This window comes from Stegostoma tigrinum, chromosome 2, assembly GCF_030684315.1.
Source record: "Stegostoma tigrinum isolate sSteTig4 chromosome 2, sSteTig4.hap1, whole genome shotgun sequence".
In the NCBI taxonomy this organism is placed as follows: domain Eukaryota; kingdom Metazoa; phylum Chordata; class Chondrichthyes; order Orectolobiformes; family Stegostomatidae; genus Stegostoma; species Stegostoma tigrinum.
In genome coordinates, this window is record NC_081355.1 from 38,996,185 (window position 1) to 39,020,285 (window position 24,101).

General features: G+C 43.4%; 1 protein-coding gene across 3 annotated transcripts in view; it reads left to right on the forward strand.

The window, feature by feature from the left end:
• ranbp9 (RAN binding protein 9) overlaps window positions 1–24,101 on the forward strand; it is a 102,799-nt gene that overhangs the window by 30,728 nt on the left and 47,970 nt on the right. For all 3 annotated transcript variants that reach the window (XM_048521525.2, XM_059653576.1, XM_048521534.2), the window contains 3 exons: window positions 4,516–4,568; window positions 12,217–12,384; window positions 20,735–20,757. In XM_048521525.2, coding sequence (XP_048377482.1) covers window positions 4,516–4,568; window positions 12,217–12,384; window positions 20,735–20,757 — 244 coding nt within the window. The remainder of the gene's footprint in view (window positions 1–4,515; window positions 4,569–12,216; window positions 12,385–20,734; window positions 20,758–24,101) is intronic.

Genomic DNA, 24,101 nt, shown 5'->3' on the forward strand with positions numbered 1-24,101 from the left:
TAACATAAGCCGCCGCCTTCCTCTTGACCAGAGATTCCACTTCCTTCGTAAACCATGGCTCCTGCGCTCTACAGCTTCCTCCCTGCCTGACAGGTACATACTTACCTAGGACACAGAGGAGCTTTCCTTGAATAAGCTCCACATTTCTAATGTGCCCATCCTGTGCTCCCTAAATCTTACCTAATCTCATCGTAATTGCCTTTCCCTCAGCAATAACTCTTGCCCAGTGGTATACACCTATCCCTTTCCATCACTAAAGTAAACATAACAGAATTGTGATTGCTATCACCAAAGTGCTCACCTACTTCCAAATCTAACACTTGGCTGGGCTCGTTACCCAGTACCAAATCTAATGTGGCTTCGCCCCTTGTTGGCCTGTCTACATACTGTGTTAGGAAGTCCTCCTGCACACACTGGACAAAAACTGACCCATCTATAGTACTCTAACTATAGTGTTCTCAGTCAATATTTGGAAAGTTGAAGTCCCCCATGACCACCTTCCCTGTGTCTCTCACTCCTATCGAGAATCATCTTTGCTATCCTTTCCTCTACATCTCTGGAACTATTCGGAGGCCTATAGAAAACTCCCAACAGGGTGACCTCTCCTTTCCTGTTCCTGTTTCTAACCTCCACCTATACTACCTCAGTTGACGAGTCCCCAAACATCTTTTCTGCAACTGTAATACTGTCCTTGACCAACAATGCCACTCCTCCCTCCCTCCCTTCCTCGTCCCCCCCCCCCCCCCCCCCCTTACCATCATCTCTGTTCTTACTGAAACATCTAAATCCTGGAACCTGCAACAACCATTCCTGTCCCGGTTCTATCCATGTCTCCGAAATGGCCACAACATCGAAGTCCCAGGTACTAATCCATGCTGCTAGTTCACCCACCTTATTCCGGACGTTCCTGGCGTTGAAGTAGACACACTTTAAACCAACTTCTTGCTTGCCGGTGCCATCTTGCATCCCTGAAAGTTTATTTCGGACCTCCCTACTCTCAACCTTTTCTGTACTCTAACTACAATTTTGGTGCCCATCCCCCTGTAATATGGACGTTTTTGAAGATGTCACTATTTATTTCCCCACGTTCTCTATCTTCCATATCTTTCTGCAGACTAAACACTAATGCAAAGTACTCATTTAGTATCTCCCCCAACACCTGCAGTTCCACACACAGATGGCCTTGCTGACCTTTAAGGAGCCCTATTCTCTCCCTTGTTACCCTTTTGTCCTTAATTTATTTGTAGAATTCCTTTAGATTCTCTTTAAACCTATTTGCCAAAGCTGTCTTGTGTCCCCTTTTTTGCCCTCCTGGTTTTCCTCTTGAACATCCTCCTGCTGCCTTTATACTCTTCTATGGATTCAATTTATCCCTGCTATCTGTCTGTGCGTGACGCCTGCTTGCTTCCTTATTCTTAAACAAAACCTCAATTTCTACAGCCATCCTGCATTTACTTCTGGAAGGAACTCTGTTAAGTTGGTTAAGCATGATTTCCTTTTCACAAAACCACATTGACTTTACCAGATGAATTTTTCTAAATACTTTGCTATGACATCGTTAATAATAGCTTCTAACACCTTTCTCTGAGTTAAATGAACAGACCTGTATATTCCTGCTTTCTGTGTCCCTCCTTTTTTTTTTAAGATCATATTCGTTACTTTCCAATCTAATGCAACCTCCAAATCTAGGCAGTTTTAGAAAATTGGAACGCTTCAACTTTCTCACTAGTCATTTCTCTTCAGATTCTTCCATATCCTTAATTTCCACTGTTAATTCTTTGGAATTGCACTTCCTTTTTTTTTTGTTTCCTCTTTTAAATGTGTATATCAGTTTTACTCTTTCTATGTTTCTAATGAACTTTTGCCTCATACTCTCCAGTTTTACTCCTTATTAATCTTCCAGCAATTCTTTGCTGATCTATGTCTCCTATCCAATACTCTGACCTGCCATCCATCTTTGCATAATTATATGCTTTTTCTTTAAGTGTGACACTAACTTTTCAGTTAGCTGTAGATCATCCCTGTGGAATTTATCTATCTTCTCTGAATATATCTATTCAAATGTCTACAGCTGCATCTTTGTTAACCTATCCCATTGTATAATTTGTCAGTTTAGTTTAACAAACTCTGCTTTCATGCTCTTAAACTTAAGTAAGTGCAAGTATAAAAATGTTTGCCTTGGATCTGGTCTCCTCGCCCTCAGCATTACTGACCTCAGTGAAGGTTATCTCGTTTCACAATGCCAAGTCTAATGTAACCTATTCTGAGGTCCAGGATGTGCTCTTCTAAGGAACCTAATTTTGGAATATTGGAGCCAATGCATTAATTCCCTCATTCGCCACTTCACTAAAGACCTTGGGATGAAGTTCCTCAGGACCCAGAGACTTGTCAGTCCGTAGCTCCAACAATTTACTCAATATCATTAGTTGCAATTTTCTTTAGTTTCTCTATCCTTTCAAGTTCCTAAATTGCAGCTGTATTTGGGATCTATCTTGTATGTTCTACAGTGAAGATGATGCAAAATACTACAGTCAATTCACTATTGTCTGCTTATTTTCTATTATTTGTTCCCTGGACACACACTATCGGACCAGTGTTTACTTTGTTAACACATCCTTTTTAAATATCTATAGAAATACTTAATATCTGTTTTTATATTTATGACTATCTTTCTGTATCTGGGATTACTGTCTTTTCAAGTTTCCCCATGACTAACCTATAGTTCTCATTTTGTCCTTCTCTGTATTCCAACCAGTGATGTAATATTTGTAGTCCTCTGGCATTATTTCCACCCTTTTCAGTACCTTCTTGTTTTTATCCTGTTGACTTTCTCAGTTGCCACTTTTCTTCTGTGATATTGGCAGCATGCTCCTCTTGAAAAAGATGCAAAATATTCATTTTTAGTACAGCAATCATGTTTTGTGGCAGCATGGGTAGATCTGCTTTTTGGGGCTGAAATGATTTGACTTTTTTTCATTATTATTTTTATGATTTTTGCTTTTAAAAGAGACTACTGAGTTCCCTGTACCCTGTGAGAGCTGCTGACCTATACTCCTTCTCCCAGCTCCTCATTCCTATTAGATCTCCTTTGCTACTTCCTGTCCTCAGGGAGATTCCCTAAGGTATTATGCAGTTTATTTATCAATTTCATTTTATGGCTTATTTTAATCTACTTGTCATCAGGGGCTCTAATTTTGGGTGTCACCGAACAATTATTCCTGTTTGAACCCGCTCTTTAATTTCAACTGAGCATGACCTCAATCTCTCTTCCTTCTGTGTCTTTCATTCCCATGTGGACCATAACTTTTAGTTGTCTCTCTTGTTTATTTCCCTGTAAACTGTTCTGCATCCCCTCCATGATGTCATGTACCAGGAAGGCAATAGACCACATAGAACTTGTTTATAATTTACTTTACAAAAAGCTTTCTATTTTCTGATGTTGAGTCTTCTGTGACCACTACATTTTTGTCCTAGATGTGTAGTCCTGTGCGTTCCTTCTCCTCCCACACTGCTCTCATGTGCTGTAGGTCTCACGGGAGTGTGATGGAACACAACTCACTTGCCTAGATGGGTGCAGGTCCAACAAGCTTGACTTGATCCAGGACAAAGCAGCCTCCTTGATCAGCACCTCATCCAGAAACATTCATTCATTCCCACCACTGACACTCAGTCACAAAATTGTGTACCATTTACAAGATGCAGTGCAGAAATTCCTTAAGACTCCTTAAACAGCACCTTCCAACCCTCAACTACTACCAATTAGAAGGACAAGTGCAACAGAAACATGTAAACGCTGCCATCTTTTATGTATCCACAAAGCCACTCACCATTCTGACTTCAAATTGTATCGCCGTTAGTTCAGTGTTGTTGGACCAAATTCTTGAATTTCCTACCTGATGACATTATGGGTTAACCCACAGCACATAGATTGCAGTGGTTCAAGAAGACAGCTCTCCACCACCTTCTGAATGGCAATAAATGCTGGCCTAGCCAGAGAATTCAGTGTCCCGTAAGAGACGGTTTCTATATAAAAAAAACACACTGGTCTGTGTAGAAAATCATCAAACGATGTCATCTCTAGTGGCAGTTGTGCATGTCTTTGCATTCAGTTAGATGCTAGAGCATCTGTTCTAGGTGTGAGTAGATTGAACTTTCAACTATGTATCTTTTCAGTTAGTTTTTGAATGCAAACTTTGCAATTGACGATGGAAAGTCCACAACGTTATGAATGTGAAAATGGGTAGCTATAAAATACAATGGCTATCTGTCTTGCTGTCATGGTGCTCATGCTTCTAGTGGCATGCCTCTTGAGGAATGATTCCACAGCTTGTTGCACTAATACTATTGTATGGTGCCAAGATTGGCTGCCAGTAGCAGTATATTGTAAGTTAAATTTATAAGTATTGGGGTCATCTCAGGTTTTTATGTAATTATCCTCTTGCCTAAAAATGTTGTGCAGCAGAATAATTGCCTAAATCTAATTCACTGAAAAAATTAAGAGCTCTGTTGTTACAGGTACATGGGCATTGGCCTTTCTGCTCAAGGTGTCAACATGAACAGATTGCCAGGTAGGTGCTTGTTTTCAGGTTGTCTTCTAAACAGCCATGATATATAAACCATTGTAACTCTGGAACCTGAAACATTTGCAGCTTGTCAGCATCTGAAAAAGTGCAACTGGAAGGATGTTTCTGATATAGTCTGATTTATTGCTTCATCAGTTCTGACCATCTGTTTTGTTTTAGTCTTGAGACTAGTCAAGTCTACTAAGTCAGTGTAGACCTCAGGGACACTGACCTTGACTTTGAATTTCAGCACAAGTGGGAGATGATAAAGGTTTTAATTATTAACGTCAGGTAACCTAATTCCTGTGTCTATCCCACTAAAACTTTTTGAAGTACAGGAATCACTCCAAGGATAAGTCACCAGAAGTAGCTGGTTGCCTAATAAACCTAATGAAATTAGTTACATGTGACCCTCTTGGAATGAAAACTTAAATTTTAAGAATGCCCAAGGGGAAGAAGATAAGGAGGGAGTTAATGCGGAGATAATGGCTGTGTGGTCTATGACTAGATTATAAACACAAAGACCTCTGTAATATTCTGGGGACCTAGGTTTGAACACTGGCAGATGGTACAACTTGAATTAAATTTTTAAAAAATTCTACCAGATAGAATAGAGGAAGGCAGCCAGTGCAGGAGTCCGTTGTGGTCACCTGCTTTCTAACAGGTATTCTATTTTGGGAGATGGACTTGGAGGGAAAAGCGGTGGCAGCCGGCCTCATTGCACTGTGTCTGGTGTGCAAGAGAAGAGGGAAAGAATGGCCAGGCTATAGTACTAGGGGATTCAATTGTTAGGGGAGATGACAGGTATTTCTGTGGCTGTAAAAGACTGTAGGATGGGGTGTTGCTTCCCTGGACATTGAGAACGTTCAGCAGGGAAAGATGAATTGCGACAGTTAGAAACTGTAGCAAGTGAGGACAGCATAGATCGTATAAACCAGTTAAGGTGCAAGGAAGTTTAGCAAGTTTGGATGATCTTTATTTTAATAAGAGGAGTCTGATTAGGGCATAACAAGGTGTAGAGCTGGATGACAGCAGGCCAAGCAACATCAGAGGAACAGGAAGGCTGACGTTTCGGGCCAAGACCCTTCAGAAATGGGGGAGGGGAAGGGGGTTCTGAAATCAATAGGGAGAGAGGGGGAGGTGGACAGAAGATGGATAGAGGAGAAGACAGGTGGAGAGGAGACAGACAGGTCAAAGAGGCGAGAATGGAGCCAGTGAAGGTGAGTGTATGTGGGGAGTTGGGGAGGAGATAGGTCAGTCCAGGGAGGACGGACAGGTCAAGGGAGTGGGATGAGGCTGGTAGCTAGGAGATGGGGGTGGGGCTTGAGTGGGAGGAGGGGATGAGCTGGGGTGTTGGCGGGAGAGGGGAGATTTTGAAGCTTGTGAAGTCCACATTGATACCCTTGGGCTCCAGGGTTCGTCCTACCTACTAATCTCATCCTGCCCCCTTGACCTGTCTGTCCTCCCTGGTCTGACCTTTCTCCTCCCCAACTCCCCACCTACACTCACCTTTACTTGCTCCTTCCCAGCTTCTTTTGACCTAGGTGGAGAGGCGACAGCTATCTTCTTTTCGATCCATCTTCTGTCCGCCTCCCCCTCCCTCTCTATTTATTTCAGAAACCCCTTTCCCTCCTGCATTCTGAAGAAGGGTCTAGGCCTGAAACGTCAGCCTTCCTGCTCCCCTGATGCTGCTTGGCCTGCTGTGTTCATCCAGCTCTACACCTTGTCTCGGATTCTCTAGCATCTGCAGTTCCTACTATCTCTGGTCAGGGCAGTTGAGTTGGGGACACAAATTAAAATACGGGGATATGGTATCATTGTCGCTGAAACTAGATAGAGAGCTCAATTTTCAGGATACGGGGTCTTCAGATGAAACAAGAAAATAGGTTAAATAAAGGAGCAAGTGTCACAATTTTGATAGGGAATCTATTATAGCAGTAAGGAGGAGTGACCTCTTGAAGCCGCCTCAAATGAAGCCTTGTAGATATAACTTAAAAACCAAAAAGGAGTAATCGCAGCATGTGAGAGGCCCCTAATGCTATGACCGAAATAAATGAGCAGATCTGTAGGCGGATTTCACGAAAACATAAAAATGATAAGGGATTTCAGATTCTACAACATTAGCTAGGTAGTCATTATGTGAAAGGTTTGGAGGGAGCAGAATTTTAAAAAGCTGTCCTGAATTCATTTCTAAGTCCATTGACATAGGCTTCAAAAGTTTCAGTCCTGGGCTTAATTCTTAGGCTACAAAGCTAGTCAAGTGGTTGAAGTATCAGTTGGAGGAACGTTTCAGAGTATGATTGTAATGCTGCTTGATTCTAGATGTTGTGGAGAAAGAACAATGAAGAGTCTGAAATCGAAGTATTAGATTGGGGGAAAGCTGATGTTAACAAGGTCAGATATGATTTGGCCAAAATGGACTGGGAGCAGATACTTTTAGGTAGTCTACCTTGGAGCAATGGGTTGTATTCAAGAAATAAGTATGGAGGCTACAGTGCCAACCTCCTCCAATAAAGAAAGAGGGTGGGACCATCCAATCCAATGGATGCTAGATATCAAGGGATATGCAGTGATCATTTAAGAGGCTTATGGCATATAGCAAGGGCTTAAAACATTGGATGCCCCTGGATGAGAGGGTCTGTGATACAATTAAAGACGTTAACATCGGTAGAGAGGAAGTTCTGAGTGGTCTGGCAGGCTTAAATAGATAAATTTCCAGGGCCAGATGAAATATACCGTAGGTTGTTGAGTGAGACAAGGGAGGGAATAATCAGGGTGTTTGCAAACACTTTGTTTCCTCTCTGGAGGTCAACAAGTGAGGTCCCCTTGCTCAAGAAGAGAACAAGGCTGGTTAGTTTAACTTTAGTGATAGGGGAGCTATGGAAGCAATTCTGAAGGACAGAATTCATCTGCATTTGGAGAGGCAGGGATTAATCGAACGATCAGCATGGTTTCATTAAAGGATATCATGTCTGACTAACTTGATTTTTTTTTTGAATTAGTGACTAGATTTGTAGATGAGGCAATGCTTTTAATGTAGTCTACTTAGACTTCAGCAAGGTTTCTGAGAAGGTCCCCCATGGTAGATGGCATAGGTAAAAGCCCTTGGGTTCCAAGGAAAAATTGACCAATTAGATACACAATTGGCTGAGTGACAGGAACAGAGTAATGGCTGAGGGGTGTTTTTCCATGAAGGTCTGTTTCCAGTGGCATTCTGCAAGGGGATTTTTGCAGTTGTTGGTATGTAAAAGTGGTTTAAACTTGAATGTGGGAGAGTTGATCAGTAGGTTTGCAGGTGATACAAACATTCATGGAACAAAGGAAGAGGAGTCCCATTCAGCCTTTCAGGTGTGTTCAGCCATTCAGTAAGATCATAGCTGATCTGTGCCTAACTTTATAAATCTGTTCTGTCCTGATTAACAACTGATCTAGTATCCACTGCTGTTCGTGAAAGCGTGTTCCAAGTCTTTGCCACCCTTTCTGCCAAGAAGTGCTTCCTAACATCTCTCTTAAACAGGCTGGCCCTAATCATGGGGAGGCAATGGCCTAGTGGTATTATTGCTGGACAGTTAATCTAGAGACCCAGATCATGTTCTGGGGACGTGAGTTTGAATCCTGCCACAGCAGATGGTGGAATTTGAATTCAATATAAACATCTGGAATTAAGAATCTAATGATGACCATGAATCCTCTGCTGATTGTCAGAAAAACCCATCAGGTTCACTCATGTCCTTCAGGGAAGGAAACTGCCATCCTTACCTGGTCTGGCCTATATGTGACTCCAGGTCCACAACAATGTGGTTGACTGTTAACTGCCCTCTGGGCAATTAGGGATGGGTAATAAATGCTGCCTAGCTAGTGACACTCTCATCCTGATAAACTGCACCCTAGCTCTAGAATCCCTAATCAGTGGAAATATTTAATCTTTTTCTAACATGTCCTTTCCTGTTATTATTTTGAAGACTTTGACTAGATCACACCATAATCTTCTAAAATCTAGAAAAAACAGGCCTAATTTGTATAATCTCTCCTCGTAGTTTAACCTCTCAAGTCCAGGTATCATTCTTGTAACAAGAACAGAAATTGCTGGACAATTGCTGGAGTAGGGATAATCGTGGGAATTACAGACCAGTCAGTCTGTCTTCTGTGGTGGGCAAATTATTGGAGAGGCCTGAGAGATTGTATTTTTCCAAATGATCATAAACACTGTTTGATTAGAAATAGTCAGCATGGCTTTGCGAGGGCCAGGTCATGCCTCAAGCGTTATTGAACTCTTTGAAGATGTGACCAAACACATTGAAGGTAGAGCAGTGGCAGTGGCAGTGGTAGTGGTATATGGATTTTAGCAAGGCATTTGATTAGCTCCCCATGATAGGCTCATTCAAAAAGTAAGGAGACTTGGGATTCAGGGAAATTTGGCTGTCCAGTAGAAGACAGAAGGTGATAGTAGATGGAAAGTATTCAGCCAGAAGCACGGTGACCAGTGGTGCTCGGCAAGGATTTGTTCTGGGACATCTGGTCTTTGTGATCGTCATTAAATGACTTGGATGAGGAAGTGGAGGGTGGGCTATTAACTTTACCAATGACAAAGATTTGTGGAGTTGTGGATAGCGTAGAGGACTGTTGTACGTTGCAATGGGACATTGACAGGATGCAGAGCTGGGCAAAGAAGTAGCAGATGGAATTCAATTCAGAAAAGTGTGAAGTGATTCATTTTGGAAGGTTGAATTTGAACGCAGAATAGTGTTAATGGCAGAATTCTTGGCAGTGTGGAGGAGCAGGACGATCTTGGGATCCACGTCCATAGATCCCTCAAAGTTGCTACCCAAGTTGATAGGGTTGCTTTAAAAAAAAAGGGCATATGATGTGTTGGTTTTCATTGGCAGGGGAGATAAGTTCAAGAGCCGTGAGGTTATGCTGCAGCTCTGTAAAACCTTGGTTAGACCATACTTGGAATATTGTGTTCTGCTCCGGTTGCCTCATTATAGGAAGGATGTGGAATCTTTAAAGAGGGTGCAGAGGAGATTTACGATGATGCTGCCTGGACTGGAGGTCAGGTCTCATGAGGAAAGGTTGAGGGAGCTAGGACTTTTCTCATTGGAGTGAAGAAAGATGAGTGGCGATTTGATATGGGGGGGGGTGGTGGGTGGAGGAAAGATGATGGGCACAGACAGAGTAGATAGCCAGAGACTTTTTCCTCTGGCGGAAATGACTATTACAAGGGGGCATAATTTTAAGGTGATTGGAAAAAGGTATAGGGGACATGTTTAGAGGTGGGTTCTTTACACAGTGGTGAGCGAGTGGAATGCGCTGCCAGCAGTGGTGATGGAGTCAGATACATAAGAGATGTTTAAGCGACTGTTGGATAGGACATGGATGATAGTACAATGTAGGGTATGCAGGGTAGTTTGATCTTAGTTCGGCACAACATTCTGGGTCGAAGGGCCTGTACTATACTGTTCTATGTTCGGTGTTCTATTCTCACCAAGTGTGGCAGCATTTGGAGAGAACGGGTCACTGGACCGGAAATGTTAACACTGATTTCTCTCCACAGATGCGGCTAGACCTGCACAGATTGACAAGCAATTTGTTTTTACTTTAGATTTGTAGCATCCACAGTTCTTTTATTTAATCATTCTTGTAAGCCTACATTGTACTCCCTCCCAGCCTTCTACATCCTGGCTAAGGTGTATTGTCCAGATCTGATCACGGTATGCTAAGTGGGCTCGAACCAGTATTTTGTTTAGCAGAGGTGCAATTGCATCTTTATACTCCTGTCCTCCAGATGCAAAGGCCAGAATTCCATTGGCTTTCTTGATTACTTGTAGCATACTTAAAAATTATATTAACCTGAACTCCCAAATCTCTTTGGGCAGCCACTGTACTTAATTTTGTGCCATCTGGGAAGTACCATGATCTATCTTTGTTTTGGACCAACATGGATAATCTCTCACTTGCTTACATTGTGCTGCAATTTTGCACATTCCCTTGGCCTATCAATATCTCTTTGATATTGTTATTATAGACTGTGTCTACGATGCCACTTAATTTTGTGGCATCAGCAAAATTGGATAATGACACAGTCATTCAAGTCATTAATAAATGTGAATAATTGAAGGCCTTTGTGAGACACCACTGGTCACATCTTGCCAATTTAAGTATCTGTCTAATATCCTTAATTCCTGTTGCTTGTCAATCAACCAGTTTCCCAGTCACCCTAATAATTGCTGTCAATTCCATTGGCTACTACCTTGGTTCATGATCTTTTATGTAGGACTTAACCAAATTCCGTCTGGCAGTCCATATGAACAACAACCATAGACATTCCTGTCTTTACTACCTCAGTCACCTTTTATAGCCATACAGCACAGAAGCAGAGCCTTCACTCAACTCGTCTATGTACTCAATTTTTCAAACTGAACAGTCCCATTTGTTTGCTTTTAGGCCCATATCCACTATACCTTTCCTACCCACATACCTGTCCAAATGTTTTTTAAATGTATTTGTACTTGCCTCTGCCACTTGCTCTGGCAGCTGGTTCTAAATATGCACGACCCTCTGTGTGGAAAAGATTGCCCTTCAGGTCCCTTTTAAATCTTTACTCATCACCATAAACCTATGCTGTGTCTGGTTTTGGACTGCCCTACTTTGGTTGTTCACGTTGTTTATGGTCTCCCATGATAGAAATCTGAGTTACCCCTCAGCCTCTGATGTTCAGGGGAAAGAAGTGTAGGAGTTTAGGTTAGTGAGGGGGAGAGGCATTGCTGTCATGTTCTAGCCATTTTTGCAAAAGGTTGCATTATGGTTAAGGTGCTGCTGGTTAGATCTAAGAGTGGGCCTAGGTGAATACCAGGCTTTGTTACGGAGGTTGAGCAGCAACAAGATAAGCACAAAGTAAGACTTTTTTTTGACCCCCAAGTCTGCTAGTTGTTAAAACCTGTGAAGATGGCAGTCAGTGGAGTTTTATGCTGCTCCTGTCAGATGTTGGAGATTTTAGAGTCTGAGCCATACAGCATGGAAACAGACTCTTCAGTCCAACTAGTCCACGCCAACCATGTTCCAAAACTAAACTAGTCCCACTTGCCTGCTTTTGACCCATATTCCTCCAAAACTTTCCTACTCATGGGAGCAGTTGTTGGCTCTAATGACTGTTTGTAAGGAGTGTGGCCACAGCTCTTCTCATTATGTGGATCTATTGGAGCATTAATTGGAAGTACTGAGAAGCTTATAGGAGGCAGAGAATGTAATGGATAGTAGCTTCAGGAGGGTGGTCATACTGCAGGTTCAGTTAGGTAGATGCCCCTGAAAACTACATTGTTGTTCTACCTTGAGATAGATTGCCAGGGGAGATAGATTAATACGTTTCATGGATTATTTTAAAATATTTTTGCACAACTTTTATTTCATGTTATTAATGTCTTGACTTCTGAATTATATTGATCACTGAGCATTTGGAGTGGAGTGGGAAGTTGCAGAGAGGAAGCAAGTTGTCCTCAATGGGAAGAACTGTATTTTAAGTTAATTAACATAAGTTGAGTCCAATAGCCTATTTATTCACTCATCTGTTTGAAGCAGCCTTGTTTAAAAGTCTATATTGCATAATCGTGTTCATTATGTTGGTCCATGTATGATATGTGGAATGTTTTTGTTTTAGGCTGGGATAAGCACTCATATGGTTACCATGGAGATGATGGCCATTCATTCTGTTCCTCTGGAACTGGACAACCTTATGGACCAACGTTTACAACTGGCGATGTAATTGGATGCTGTGTAAATCTGATCAATAATACCTGTTTCTACACAAAGAATGGTCACAGTTTAGGTATGTGTTTACAAGAATGAAGCTAGTCTGTTTGAAGTTTTGAACATTTGTAAGTTGAAGTCATTTGTATTTGTTCTCATTTTTTGCTCTTTAAATGCAATTTAGGAGTATGAGTTCAAGAATCAATATTGATTCTAGGTCATAAGAGTTTCAGTAATGTTCGAAAGTAGTATTTTGACCGTAGTATTTCGGTTTTAAAAATGTGATCGTGTGGTTCTGTTGGCGTAATGAAAAGACTGTGCCTTCCTTTATGCTTGACTACTTTCCTCCACTTTGAGCCCTTTCTCAATGGCTGGTTGTCAGTCCTGAAGAAAATTGGTGTCTGGTTAAATGCTTCCTTGTTCAATTCTTTGATATTATCGTTAGAGGCAATGTTTTTTTAAAAAATATCTTGTGGTGCAGTGATCGTGTCCCTCCCTATCTTTGGGCCAAAGATCCACGTTCATGTCTGAACAGGTTGATTTTTAAAAATGCTTTTATTCCACATTAGACCTCTGTCCTATCCTTGCACTTGCTTTCGCTCATCACCTTTTAGAATGCTGAATGATGTTTCTGCACTTGAGTGCTATGGAAATACCAGTTATTGTCTTACAGAAAAATAGTAAAGAACAGTAATTCATAGCTGAATAGTGTGGAAACATACATGAAGAGACAAGTTTGTGTTTTAGTTATTTTCAGCTTTCCTGTTAGTCCCAAGTTGTGGAAGTTGTTGATTTGATTTGAAGTGGTGAACTTCCTCCTTATTTGATCACATCATAGTCATACACAATTGTGGCATGAAATCTGTTGCATAACTTTTTTGTTTATCAAATTCTTAGCTGCCGATCTTTTCTTTTGAAAGAAGAGAGATAATTGATGGTAGATGAAACATAAATATCAGATGGTCAAAGATGAAGACTTTGGATTCTCAATGTATCTTGTTTTCAAAATTATTTGGCTGAATGTAGTGTGTCATGAGAGATTGGCAAAGCTATTTTACAGGTTCTTATTACTTGTACATTACGTAAAACTTGGCTCTGAAGGCTGTTTTCATTCTAGCTGAAACAAAAATCATTTGAGATTAGCTCACTGTGAAATGGGGAAGAGTTCAAAATGAGAGATAATGGGAACTGCAGATGCTGGAGAATCCGAGATAACAAAGTGTGGAGCTGGATGAACACAGCAGGCCAAGCAGCATCTTAGGAGCACAAAAGCTGACGTTTCGGGCATAGACCCTTCATCAGAAAAGGGGGATGGGGAGAGGATTCTGAAATAGAGAGGGGGAGGAGGACCGAAGATGGATAGAGGATAAGATAGGTGGGGAGGTAGGGAGGGGATAGGTCGGTCCAGGGAGGATAGACGGGTTAAGGGGGCGGGATGAAGTTAGTAGGTGGGAAATGGAGGTGCGGCTTGAGGTGGGAGGAGGGGATAGGTGAGAGGAAGAACAGGTTATGGAGATGGCGATGAGCTGGGCTGGTTTTGGGATACAGTGGGAGGAGGGGAGATTTTGAAGCTTGTGAAATTCACACTGATACCATTGGGCTGCAGGATTCCCAAGCGGAACATGAGTTGCTGTTCCTGCGACCTGCGGGTGGCATCATTGTGGCACTGCAGGAGGTCCATGATGGACATGTCATCTGACAAATGGGAGGGGGAGTTGAAATGGTCTGCGACTGGGAGGTGCAGTTTATTGTGAACCAAGCGTAGGCATTCTGCAAAGCGGTTCCCAAGCCTCCGCTTGGTTTCCCCAATGTAGAGGAAGCCACAACGGGTACAGCAGATGCAGTATACCACATTGGCAGATGTGCAGGTGAACATCTGCCTGATGTGGAAAGTCATTTGGGGCCTGGGATGGGGGTGAGGGGGAGGTGTGGTGGCAAGTGTAGCACTTCCTGCGGTTGCAGGGGAAAGTGCCGGGTGTGGTGTGGATGGAGGGGAGTGTGGAGTGGTTGGAGGGGAGTGTGGAGCGGACAAGGGAGTCACGGAGAGAGTGGTCTCTCCGGAAGGCAGACAAGAGTGGGGTTGGGAAAATGTCTTTAGTGGTGGGGTCGGATTGTAGATGGCAGAAGTGTTGGAGGATGATGCGTTGTATCTGGAAGTTGGCGGGGTGGTATGTGAGGACTGGGGGAATTCTGTTTTGGGGCAGTTATTGCGAGGGTGGGGGGTCAGGGGTGAGTTGTGGGAAATGCGAGAGACACAATCAAGGGCGTTCTTGGCCACTGCGGGGTGGGGGATGTGGAAGTTGCGGTCCTTGAGTAACGAGACACTTGGGATGTATGGGAGTGGAATGCCTCATCTTGGGAGCAGATGCGGTGGAGTCGAAAGAATTGGGAATAGGGGATGGAATTTTTGCAGGAACGTGAGTGGGAAGAGGTGTGTTCTAAGTAGCTGTAGGAGTCAGTGGGTTTGAAATGGACATTGGTTTCTAGCTGGTTGCCTGAGATGGAGACTGAGAGTCCAGGAAGGTGAGGGATGTGTTGGAGATGGCCCAGGTGAACGTGAGATTCGGGTGGAAGGTGTTGAAGTGGATGAACTCTTCCAGCTCCTCTAGGGAGCAGGAGGCGGCGCTGATACAGTCGTCAATTAATGGAGGAAGAGGTGGGGTTTAGGGCCAGTGTAGGTGTGGAAGAGGGACTGCCCCACGTAACCTACAAAGAGGCAGGCATAGCTTGGGCCCATGCGGGTGCCCATAGCCACCCCCTTTGTCTGTAGGAAGTGGGAGGAATCGAAAGAGGAGTTGTTGAGGGTGAGGACGAGTTCCGCTAGAACCTAGTAATGTAGTAACTGCATGAGCTGTGGGCATTGCTTGAAGGAATTTACCTAATCTCGTGATGTTTTTGAACAAAAATTATTTTGACCTTGTATCAGTTCTAAAGTTAATTTACCTTAGATGTCACAATTATGCTAGATTGGAAAGAAGGGCTATTGGAAAGCATCTTGGAGGCAGTGAGTCTTGTTCCATGTTGTTTTCACAGAATTACGGAACAGTTATGGCACAGAAGGAGGCTTTTCGGCCCACTGTGCCTGTACTTGCTCTTCAAACGAGCATCCGTACTTAATGCCAATCTCTTGCTTTTTTTCCTTCCCCATACTCTTGCACACTCATTCCATCCAAATAATCATCCATCTCCCTCTTGAATACTTCAATCGAACCTGCCTTTGATACACTTCCAGGCCATGCTTTGCATAACCTGAACTACTTGCAGTGTTTTTCTTACATCCCCTTTGCTACTTTTGCACATCACTTGAAGTCTATGCCCTCTTTCTTATTCCTTTTACAAGCAGTAACAGCTTCTCCTTTATTTGTTTTATCTAGCCTGTTTATAATTTTGGAAACAGCTGTTACTTTTTTTTCTCCGAAGTGAACACCCCTACTTTCTACAATTTGTGCTCATAACCAAAGGTTTGTGTTCCTTGAGCCTTTCATGTAAGTTACTTTCAGACGCTCTCTGAATTCACACCGCTCCATTTTGTGTGGAGATTGTGACTGTACACGATACTCCAGCTGAGGTCTAACAAGCGTCTTCTCCAAAGTCAACATCATTTCTTTTTGTACCCTGTACCCTTGTTAACTTAGCTGAGCACACTGTTTTATTAGCTAACAAGGTGTAGAGCTGGATGAACACAGCAGGCCAAGCAGCATCAGAGGAGCAGGAAAGCTGATGTTTCAGGCCTAGACTGTTCTTCAGAAATGGGGGAGGGGAAAGGGGGCTCTGGAATAAATAGAGGAGGGGGTCAGTGATAGCAAGTGGTCAGTGAGGTAGGAAGACCAGATAGGTTGGAGAGAAGACAGACAGATCAAGGAGGTGGGAATGAGAGGGGGTGGCGGGTGCTGGTCTTGGAATGAGGTCGGGGTGGGGAGATTTTGAAGCCAGTAAAGTCTACGTTGAGACCGTTGGGTTGTCGGCTTCCAAGGCGGAATATGAGGTGCTGTTCTTCCAGTTTCCAGGTGGCATCATTGTGACCCTGGAGGAGGCCCAGGATGGACATGTTATCCAGGGAGTTGGAGGGGGAGTTGAAGTGGTTTGCGACTGGGAGGTGGAGCATCTGCTGATGTGGTGTATTGTATCCGCTGTTCCCAATGTGGCCTCCTTCACTTCAGGGAGACCAAGTGAAGGCTCGGAGACCGCTTTGCAGAGCGCCTATGATTGGTTCGTGACAAATGACAACACCTCCAGTCGCGAGGCCACTTCAACTCCTCCTGCCACACCCTGGGCGACGTGCCCATTCTGGGCCTCCTCCAGTGTCACAATGATGCCACCCGAAAACTGGAGGAACAGCACCGCATATTCCGCCTTGGAAGCCTACAACCCAATGGTCTCAATGTGGCCTTTACAAGCTTCAAAATCTCCACCCCCCCCCCCACCTCCTTAACTTGGCTGTCATCTCTCCCACCTATCTGGTCATCCCATCTCACTGACCAATCCCCACTGTTACTTTCTCGCTATCACCAACCCCCTCCCCTTCACCCCATCTCTCTCTTTATCCCAGAGCCCCATTTTCTGAAGGAGGTTCCTGACCCAAAACATCAGCTTTCCTGCTCTTCGAATGCTGCCTGGCCTGCTGTGTTCATAGTGTCTTTTTGGAGTTCTATGCTGCCATCCTCTTAGAATTTTCCAAGTTTAGTGTCATTTGCAAACTTTGAAGTTGTTCCCTGCCTGCCAAATTTGTAATATTTATGGAAAAGCAAAGGTCCCAATGCCAACCCTTAGGGATATCCACTATAAATCGGCCTCCACCCCTAAAATGCCTGTTGATCATTTATTCTGTTCCTTATCACTCCATTATACCCATGTTGCTATGCCCCTCTCGTGCTTTGATCGTTGAGCCTCAAGAAATTCATGCTGACTCCTCTTAATCAATCCACCATTTTTCTTATGTCACCAATGAATTTTCTGTTGTCAGTGTGGCCCGTGCAGCAGCATCATCTTGCAAAGACAGATACAAAGCATTAATTTAAGATGTGAGCTACGTTCCCTGCTTCTGTGTGCGAGTTTCCTTTTTTTTTGTTTCGAATTGACCCTGCTGCTTTTACTATTTCTATGCCTATAAAAGACCTTGGGATTCGACTTTATGTTAGCTGCCATTTTTTTTTCTCATAATTCCTATTTGCTTCTTCACTTCTTGGTTCTCAAGTATATATTTTTTGCTTCACATCTTGTTAAGTATGCTTTTTTTCTTTTCGTATGTTAATTTCTGCATTCTTTTCTCATCCAAGGAGCCCTGGTTTTGTAAGAATTACATTCCCATCTTAAGAAATATACCTTAGCTTACCTGAACCATCTGTTCTTTGAATGAACCCCTTTGTTTCACAGTTACTTTGCTTTATGCACGATTGAGAGTAGACCCATGGGACAGTGAATGGCATGATTGGATTTAGTCAGCTGTCTATGTGCAGGATGTACTTGGCGATTTTTGACATTGCTGGGTAGGTGCCAGTGTTGTAGCTTTACTGAAACATCTTGGCTGAGGGTCCTCTAAACTCTGGAGCACAAGTCTTTAGTACTGTATTGCCAGAATGTTGTCACGACCCATCGTCTTTCCTACATACAGTGTCTCCAGCTGTTTCTTGATATGATGTGAAGTGAGTCGATTGGCTGAAAGCTGACGTCTGTGATGCTGGTGACTTCCCCAGAAGGGCGAGTTGGGCATCCATGGCACCTCTGACTGAAAATTGATGCAGATATTTTGGCTTTCTCTTTTTGTGTTGAGTGTTGGTCTCTTCCATGATTAGAGATAACTGCAGAGTCACCACCTCCAGTAAAGTGTTTAGTTGTTCATCACTTCTCCCAACTTGAGAACTCCAATCTAATCCTTTGGTTGTGGAAAAGCTTAGGTCTGTCTATAACTTGCTGTTACATTTTTCTGGCATGCAAGTAATCCTGTTTTGTAGCTTCAAGTTGATGGATATGCCAAGGTAAGCTTGGTGCTGCTCCTGGCATGCTTTCCTGCACACTGAGTGATGACAATTGTAGAGTGGGGATGTGCCTTGACATTGGATTGCAGGTTGTGTTTAAGTACAATTTTGCTGCCGTTGATGCCCCACAGTCTTCATGGATGCCCAGTCGTGAGTTTCTGGATCTGTTTGAAGTCTTTCCCATTTATAGTGGTGACAGTGCCACACAACATAAGGGTGTACTCAGTATGAAGAAGAGACTTCATTTCTAGAGTTTGAGAGTCGGTTATGCTTTTTGATTATGTCATGAACAGATGCATCTGAAGCAGGTAGATTGGTGACGATGTGACCAAGACTGTTTTTTGCTTCTGGTTCCGTTGCCATCTGTAACAGACCCAGTCTAGCAGCAATGTCTTTTGGAATCGACCAGATGTGTCAGTAGTGCTGCTGCCAAGTTGATGTTGATGTTGGACATTGAAATTTCCCACTTTACACCATCTGGTCGCTTCCTCTTGCTGTGCTACTGTCAGAAGTATAAAAGAGCCTATTTTCCAACATCTTTCAGATTTGAAGAAAAGCCATATTAAACTTCAAATGTTAAGTCTCTTTTTCTGTTTACAGATGCATCTGGACCTACTGAGTTTCTCCAACATTGTTTGTTTGTATCAGCTGGAGATTTCCTTGCCCATGTTTGACTTGATGCCTTAAGATTTCACAGAATCTAGTATCATTATTGAGGATTTGCAGGGTGACTGCATTACACCTGTGTATTGTTTTGTTGTCACCACCACTGGGTCTGTCCTGCCTATGTGATAGGTCAAATCTAGGGGTGGTGATGGTGTGTGGGATATTGGCAGGACCAAAAATCATACCTTATACGTGCTGACAGGCTTTTACTTGACTAGTCTGTGAGACCACTGCAAGTTTTGGACCAGCCCCAGGCATTTGTATTGAGGATATTGCAGGGTTGACAGAGTTGTGTTTGTCATTGTTGTTTCTTGGTCCTTAGTGCCAAAGTCGATGGTCTATCAAGGTGGTCCATTTGGTTTCGTTCATTTCTTTTGAACTTGTAGTAGTTGATGCAATTGAATGACTTGGTTATACCATTTTGGAGGGCAGTTAAGGGTCATCCATTTTGCAGTGGTTCTGGAGCCAGATGCAAAACTGTACCAGTAATGACAACAGATTTCCTTCCTTAAAGGGATGTTAGTGAACTATGTGAGTATTTACAACAACTGGCAAAAGTTTTATTGTCAAATTAGACTTTGAATTCCAGTTTCTTTTTTATTTAGTTCAAACTCTTCCATCTGTTGTAATGGGATTCAACCACTGATATCCAGCATATTTCCTGGGTCCCTGGATGACTTACCTAGTGACACTACCACTGCCACTAGGCTGTCACATCCCCCTAGAGTAATATTGTCTTTATCCAGGAGCAGAGAGAGTTCTAACTTTTTGAAAAGTCTCCTCATTTGCAACTTTTTCAGTTTACATTTTGATATCGCAAAAGTTACATCACAGCGATTCCCACTGGCCTAATTAGCCTTGTTCAATCATTGGCTGTCTCAACAATTTTTTTTAAAAAGAGTGGAATAACGATAGTTGCAGGAGTGAAGACATTCCAACAGTGATGGCATATAGGCACTGAAGCTGTTTGTAGAGGCTGGTTGGCGTGAAATCAAAGAATATGATTGTTAGATCGTGACATGTAGATATCCAGTGCTCTTGATGTCACAGATGATTATTTGTGAAATGAATGATGTGAATGATGCTGATGATCCATGATACTATTCAAGAAGCTGATTTGTAATGAGTTACTCTGTTTTGAAGGCAAAGAGTGTTTTTCTAAAATTGAATTTAACATTGTTTGCATGATCTGCACCTAAATAGTACTTTTTGTACTGTGAAAGAATTAAATGAAATTGTATAAATTTTTGAGGCATTTTATTTTGGAATTTGACAAATTTTAGAGTTTACAGGAGTTAATGACTGTCTCAATAGAAAATATGTAATTTATAAATGTTTAATAAAAATATTTTGTTACATCATTAGCAGGAACAATTTCTGTGGCAACTTCATTAGCAAAGTGAAGGGAAGGGGTGAATTCACCATCTCAATGTTATGTATGTCAAAATCAGCATCCTACTTTTTGACTAAAAATTGAATATGTATGACAAATATCCTTCGGTATTGTTTTTGAAGTATTTTATCTTCTAACATGTTGTAACAGGCTGCTGTTAATATTGCTGGATTGATATTATCCTTTTGCTTCACTTCACATTGAGTTGCCTAAAGTGACACAGAGCTGTGTTTAACAAAGCACGTGAAAGCTGAGTGAAAATAAGAGTCATACAACATTCTTATTTGTTTATTTGTTTTCCTTTACCCCTTACTAGTATTTGATGGGTTGCATAGAAAACTAGGAAGAAATTAGGTCGAATTTTAGTTACATGCTGATATTTTCTTTTTCTACAGGTATTGCTTTTACGGATTTACCGGTAAGACAAATCTTTTACAATACTTTCCAAAGCTTTTATTTATACAAAATACTGTAGATACTAGAAATCCAAAATATATATAAATGCTGGAAACACTTGGAGATCAGAACAGAGTTAATGTTTCAGATTAGTAACCTGAAATATTAATGCTTAATTTCTTCTATGCAGATGCTGACTAACCTCGTATTTCCAGCAGTTCATTTTGATTTATCTATGTGCTGTTGTCTTTTTTAAACAAAATTTGAGCATGAGTGACTGAATAAAACTATCTCTCTAAAATTATTCAGTCTGTCAGACATGACACATCCTTGAAGCATGTGTGACTTGAACCCAGGCCTTCTAGCTCACAGGTAGGGACACTACCACTGTGACAGAAGAATTCCTCCGCCTAATTTTTATAAGCTTGTCAGCTTCCTGTTAAAACTGACTGTTTAGTTTGACTTGCATTTCAAATATTGTAGCCACTAAATTAATTAGTTTATCTTGTGCAAATGTGGCTTCAAATTGTCATCACAATGTAACATGTCTTCTGAGTCTGTTACTTTATTTTTGATTATCATTCTGATGGAAATGGGTGGGCAGGCAGACAATTACCCCACTTGAGATAGGCATTTAAGGCTCTTGCAGAGAAGTCATAGTGATCTACATTATCCTGTAGCTATCACGTTCACTCCATAATGTGTTAATGATGTAGAACAGCAATTTCAATACAAGACCTCTGCTTGAGTTCCTTCACATCTCAGTTTTAAAATGCGTGACTCCTTAATCTGTAAACCTGTTTTCTCCCCCCCCGCCTCCGACTTCCTCCAAATGGATGAAAATGTCACTCAACGTGGTGTACATTCAAGAAGGAAGTAAGGAGAGTAGAGCCAGTATCATCTAATAAAGATAGGTTGGAGACTAATAAATCCTGTGAACCTTGGATATCAAGCGACATGATTGGATAAAGAAGAAAAAAGGAGGCATATGGCAGATACTGAGGGCTCAAAACAGCAGAAGCCATAGAGGTACAGAATGTGCAAGGGGCATGAAAGAATAATGGCAAGTAATATGAAGGAGAATCCTAAGTTATTTTACAAATACACTAAGGATAAAATGATAACTTTGGAAAGACTAGGACACATCAATGACCACATTGGTATTTTGTGCATGGCACCAGAGCAATTTGGTAGCATTCTAAAGGAATACTTTGTGTCATGGCTCACTTGTGAGAGAGATGGTTTGGTTGTAGGAACCAGGGAGAAAGACTGATGCAACTAAAGACATTAGCAAAGACAGAGGACATTCTGAGTCATCTGGCAGGCTTAAAACTAGACAAACCTCCAAAGCCAGGTGGAATGTGTCCGAGATAATAAAGTGTGAAGCTGGATGAACACAGGCCAAGCAGCATCTCAGGAGCACAAAAGCTGACGTTTCGTGCCTGGACCCTTCATCAGAGAGGGGGATGGGGTGAGGGTTCTGGAATAAATAGGGAGAGAGGGGGAGGCGGACCGAAGATGGAGAGAAAAGAAGATAGGTGGAGAGGGGAGTACAGGTGAGGAGGTAGGGAGGGGATAGGTCAGTCCAGGGAAGACGGACAGGTCAAAGAGGTGGGATGAGGTTAGTAGGTAGGAAATGGAGGTGCGGCTTGGGGTGGGAGGAAGGGATGGGTGAGAGGAAGAACAGGTTAGGGAGGCAGAGACAGGCTGGGCTGATTGTGTGATGCAGTGGTTGGAGGGGACGAACTGGGCTGGTTTTGGGATGCGGTGGGGGAAGGGGAGATTTTGAAGCTGGTGAAGTCCACATTGATACCATTGGGCTGCAGGGTTCCCAAACGGAATGAGTTGCTGTTCCTGCAACCTTCGGGTGGCATCATTGTGGCACTGCAGGAGGACCATGATGGACATGTCATCTAAAGAATGGGAGGGGGAGTTGAAATGGTTTGCGACTGGGAGGTGCAGTTGTGTATTGCGAACCAAGCGGAGGTGTTCTGCAAAGCGGTCCCCAAACCTCCGCTTGGTTTCCCCAGTGTAGAGGAAGCTACGCCAGGTACAATGGATACAGTATACCACATTGGCAGATGTGCACGTGAACCTCTGCTTAATATGGAAAGCCATCTTGGGGCCTGGGATAGGGGTGAGGGAGGAAGCGTGGGGGCAAGTGTAGCACTTCCTGCAGTTGCAGGGGAAGGTGCCGGGTGTGGTGGGGTTGGAGTGCAGTGTGGAGCGAACAAGGGAGTCACGGAGAGAGTGGTCTCTCCGGAAAGCAGACAGGGGTGGGGATGGAAAAATGTCTTGGGTGGTGTCGTCGGATTGTAGATGGCGGAAGTGTTGGAGGATGATGCGTTGTATCCGGAGGTTGGTGGGGTGGTGTGTGAGAACGAGGGGGATCCTCTTGGGGCGGTTGTGGCGGGGGCGGGGTGTGAGGGATGTGTTGCGGGAAATGTGGGAGACACGGTCAAGGGCGTTCTCGACCACTGTGGGGGGGGAAGTTGCGGTCCTGGAAGAACTTGGACATCTGGGATGTGCAGGAGTGGAATGCCTCATCGTGGGAGCAGATGCAGCGGAGGTGGAGGAATTGGGAATAGGGGATGGAATTTTTGCAGGAGGGTGGTTGGGTGGAGGTGTATTCTAGGTAGCTGTGGGAGTTGGTGGGCCTGAAATGGACATCAGTTACAAGCTGGTTGCCTGAGATGGAGACTGAGAGGCCCAGGAAGGTGAGGGATGTGTTGGCGATGGCCCAGGTGAACTTGAGGTTGGGGTGGAAGGTGTTGGTGAAGTGGATGAACTGTTCGAGCTCCTCTGGGGAGCAAGAGGCAGCGCCGATACAGTCATCAATGTAACGGAGGAAGAGGGTAGGGTTTGGGGCCTGTGTAGGTGCGGATGAGGGACTGTTCCACATAACCTACAAAAGCGGCAGGCATAGCTGGGGCCCCATGCGGGTGCCCATGGCCCCACCTCTCCACCTCTCCCTCTCTTCTCTCCTCCTCCCCCCCCCCCCCGTCTGTAGGAAGTTGGAGGAATTGAAAGAGAAGTTGTTGAGGGTGAGGACGAGTTCGGCTAGGTGGATGAGGGTGTCAGTGGAGGGGGACTGGTTGGGCCTGCGGGACAGGAAGAAGCGGAGGGCCTTGAGGCCATCTGCATGCGGAATACAGGTGTATAGGGACTGGACGTCCAATGTGAAAATGAGGTGTTGGGGGGCCAGGGAATTGGAAGTCCTGGAGGAGGTGGAGGGCGTGGGTGGTGTCATGGACGTGGGTAGGGAGTTCCTGGGCCAAAGGGGAGAAAATGGAGTCCAGATAGTTGGAGATGAGTTTGATGTCTCAGCCTGTTCCTGCCCCAATGGGTCAACCATGGCAGGCAGGT